A 3,728-nucleotide genomic window follows, 5' to 3' on the forward strand; every position below is an offset into this window, starting at 1 on the left:
ATTGGTGTTCATGGTGCAGGGGGGAAAGAAGGGGTGCAGGGTGGAAGAGGGGGGCGCCTGGTCCGACACCTGGGCGGGAAAGGGGGGGAGGTGGGGAGGAGGGAAGGGGGGGAGGGGTGGTTCCGGGGGGGGGGCCGGGGTAGGGGGGGAGCAGCGGCGCCTCCTCCTCCTCCTCCTCCGCCTCCTCCTCCTCCTGCTCCTGCTCCGCCGCCGCCCCCGGCTGCTCCCCCGGCTGCACCCCCGCCGCCGCCGCCGCTGCCCCAGAGCATGGCGGTGGCGGCGGCGGCGGTGGCCGCGTTGTCGCAGTTCCAGGGGGACATGCCGATGCGGGCGGCGGCGGCGGCGGCGGCGGCGCTGCTGGGGAAGATCGGCGTGGTGATGCGCGCGATCTTGGCCGCCTGCGGGAAGGCGCCCCCGTTGGTCTTGTAGAAGGAGGTGGCAAAGGAGCGGTAGCGCTCCATCTCCGAGTTGTAATCCACAAGGCTGTTGAGGGCGCCCTCGGGCAGGTGGCTCTCCTTGGGCAAGCCTGGGGCCTCCGGGCTCGGCCCGGGCTCCACGCAGACATTGGTGTTCATGGTGCAGGGGGGAAAGAAGGGGTGCAGGGTGGAAGAGGGGGGCGCCTGGTCCGACACCTGGGCGGGAAAGGGGGGGAGGTGGGGAGGAGGGAAGGGGGTGATGGTTGGTTTTGGGGTGGGGGCCGGGTTAGAAGGGAAAGAGGGTCGAGGTCAGGGATGGGGGCGGGAAGAGAGACCGTGAAGGGTTGCTTTATTCCTCTCTGGGGCACATATCCACAGACCGCGAATTTCCAGGCAGCGTCTTCCTTTGCATTATCCTCCAACTGTTACAACTAAAATAAAGAAAGTCATTCCAACGAGATGCACGAGGAAAAGATTAAAAATAAATAAACCACCACATACACAGACGCGCTCATACATTCACCTGCCAAGTCGTTCGCATGACAATCATAAAGACATGAACCCCCCCCCCACATACACACACCTCCACATCTCCCCTTCTCTCCCCCACTCGCCCTCCCTCCGAGGTCCCCCCACCCCAACCTCAGCCACCACCATACCGCAGCTTCATCCCCCCCCCCCAATTCTTATAACACTCCCGAGTAAATGAATTGATAACCAGGGATACCCAGGGATAGAAAAGGAAGAAGGGAGTTACAAATGCCAAGGAGGCGGACACGGAGTACTAAGACATGCAAATGAGGGGCGGAAAGGGTGATAGTACCTATAAGCAGAGGGCATTTAAACATTATGAAATGTGTGAACAAGTGTTGCATGGGCATGCAAATACTATAAAACTAGGAGGAAAAACAAAACAAAACAAAACGTGGACCTAAGAAGAAAACGACCAGGAAATTAACAAATGAGGTACGGAGAAAGTCTACAATGCTTTAGCGTATTAACTGTAAGCAAATACAATACAACTGAGAGCTAAGCTACAATATGAACTAAAGAGGCCAGGAAAAAAGCAACTACCAGCTGCCACAGTGTCCTTCTGTGTCTGACGGTCATTAGTTTGAATCCCAGCACAGCTGGCTCTGTTAGGGTCTTAATTCAATGGACCAAGGACAGGTCTCAATTGTACAAGCCATTTGGTAGTGAGGTTGGATGGGGGGGGGGGGGTGGTTTAGGAAGGGTGGTGTTCTACTTCTTTAAAGGAAAAATAAAAGGGAGACCAGATAAAATAATAATAATTATAATAGTTAGTCAAGCAGTTTCACAGGTTTTGATCCAAGAGCCTGCAGCTGCTATAAAGACTAATATTCCCAGTCATTCCCAATGGGGACTTCTGTCCCTTTCCAAAGACAAGTGGACTGCATGGGACTTTATTTTTTTTCTTCCTAATGCAACTCCTGTAGACATTGAAGGACTTTATAAACAGATTAAAGGGGGAGGGGAATAATTCAGATACTGATTACCTGAAGATCAAATCATTAAAATAATTTTCAATTTTTTTCTTTTTTTAAGGAAAGTTGAATGGTAACAGTGTTTTTGTCTCTACTTGATGCCTTATAGGCCATTATTATGTTTTGAGAAGGGGTATTTTAGTTGTTTACTACAGAGGGAGAGAGGTACATCACAGGCTTTTAAGAAGTAAAACAAAAACACAAAGTATATATTAAATAAAAATATAGTTTCTTTGTTTCCAGATTTTTCCAGATTATTTACCAGAAAATCTGTTTATATCATCTTCTGAAAGCTAGACATTGGCCAGAAATGTTTAGTTCTGGTATTACTAAATGGGGCCGAGTACAGTGTCAGCTTTGAATCTTCACAGTTCAAAATGGTTATCAATTATTGTAATTATGTTTATAATTAGATTAATGAACCATTTATGCCCAACCTACTAGTGCAAAAACTTCAAGTTCTACTGATGGTGTATACTAAAAAGCAGTGCTTGTGTAAACAAATCCCCATTAGGGTAGAGTAAATCAAGATAGGGCATCTCACCCAGGGCTGGATTAGGAAGTAGCGTGCATCTTTCAATCACTTAAGAGTCTCTAATCATCTAGGAACCACCTCTGTATTTTAGCATCAGGGAAAACTGCTCTCTTCAGAGGTCTGCTGGCAATACAAAGGGTGCCCCCCAAAAGCTCCAGGCTAAATGTTCTGGGGAGGAGGGGAAGGAAGGAGCACATCGAGAATATGCATAGAGATTCCCTTTCTGCAAATGAAATTGTAACTGTATGTCCATAATAACAGCTACCCAGCAAAACTACTTATACCAACCATGCACTGGAAAGCTACATATTGGGGGAAGGGGAAGAAGAATGTGTCAATATCTCAGTCCTTTAATCTTGATCCAATAAGGAAATCATTTTATGTCCTATTTTCAATGAATAAAGTGGTGTTTCCAAACTGAAGCTTCCCTCACCTGCCCTTTCGGACCCCCCCCCAAAAAAAAATAAAAAAAACTCTTTTTTCCCCTCAAGGTTTAATCCCATCAGAAAATGTACAAAATATTGGTGCCTACCATTCAGGTCATTATTGTTTAATCAATGCATCTCTAGAGCATGAAAAAAGGTGTCTAAGCCACAGCTATTGTTTTGTTTTCTTTTAAAAAAACAAAACAAAACACATAAATAACTACTGCCCAACATAAAGCCCAAATTAGACATCCATACTTCATGATCCTGTTTTAGTTTTAAACAATGTAACTGTACATGCTTAATATTGCATGTCTGGTCTACCAGAGACATAGAGATCAAAGGTCATATTTAACATTCAGGAGGAGGGGCGGGTGCAGATTAATTAATAAATTAATACAGCGGCGCTTTTTATTGCTGGAGTCCAGCATTATTAATCTACTTTTACAATCCCAGCGGACAGCAAACATTTAAGAAAAAAAAAAGCCAGAGAAAAAGAAAGAACAATCACTTACCAGTCTCTTTTTATTTGGGGAGCCTTAGGATTTGCAGACGCTGCCAGTCTGCCTTTAATTAGTTGCACATCACCCCCTAACACAAAGAAACACAAATCCAGATGTGTCTTGGCAGCTCCCAATTACAACTTTAATACTTGTAAACAAACTGTTAGGGGGAAAAATAAATAAATATGCGGATCCGCCAAAAAAAAAAATACCTGTAAATGGCTTTTTTTTTTTTCTTGTTGCAGAGAGAAGGAGGAGGAGATGGTGTTAGTGGTGGGGGTGGAAGGAGGGGGGGGGGGGGGAGAGGAAAGAGAGCAGAGTGTGAGTGTATGTGTGAGAGCGCG

At 46.4% G+C, this 3,728-nt stretch overlaps 1 protein-coding gene across 1 annotated transcript in view; it reads right to left on the reverse strand.

Annotated features, from left to right (window-relative positions):
• The window catches only part of CXXC4 (CXXC finger protein 4), a 23,192-nt gene extending 22,617 nt beyond the window's left edge, over positions 1 to 575 (reverse strand). The window contains exon 1 of the mRNA XM_069094672.1: positions 151 to 575. Within this exon, the coding sequence (XP_068950773.1) occupies positions 151 to 575 (425 nt within the window). The remainder of the gene's footprint in view (positions 1 to 150) is intronic.
• Between the last annotated feature and the right edge of the window lie 3,153 nt (positions 576 to 3,728).

The sequence above is a fragment of the Petaurus breviceps genome, unplaced genomic scaffold (genome assembly GCF_028583685.1).
Source record: "Petaurus breviceps papuanus isolate PSGF00001 unplaced genomic scaffold, PetGlider_PUasm1.0 126, whole genome shotgun sequence".
NCBI classification, from domain to species: domain Eukaryota; kingdom Metazoa; phylum Chordata; class Mammalia; order Diprotodontia; family Petauridae; genus Petaurus; species Petaurus breviceps.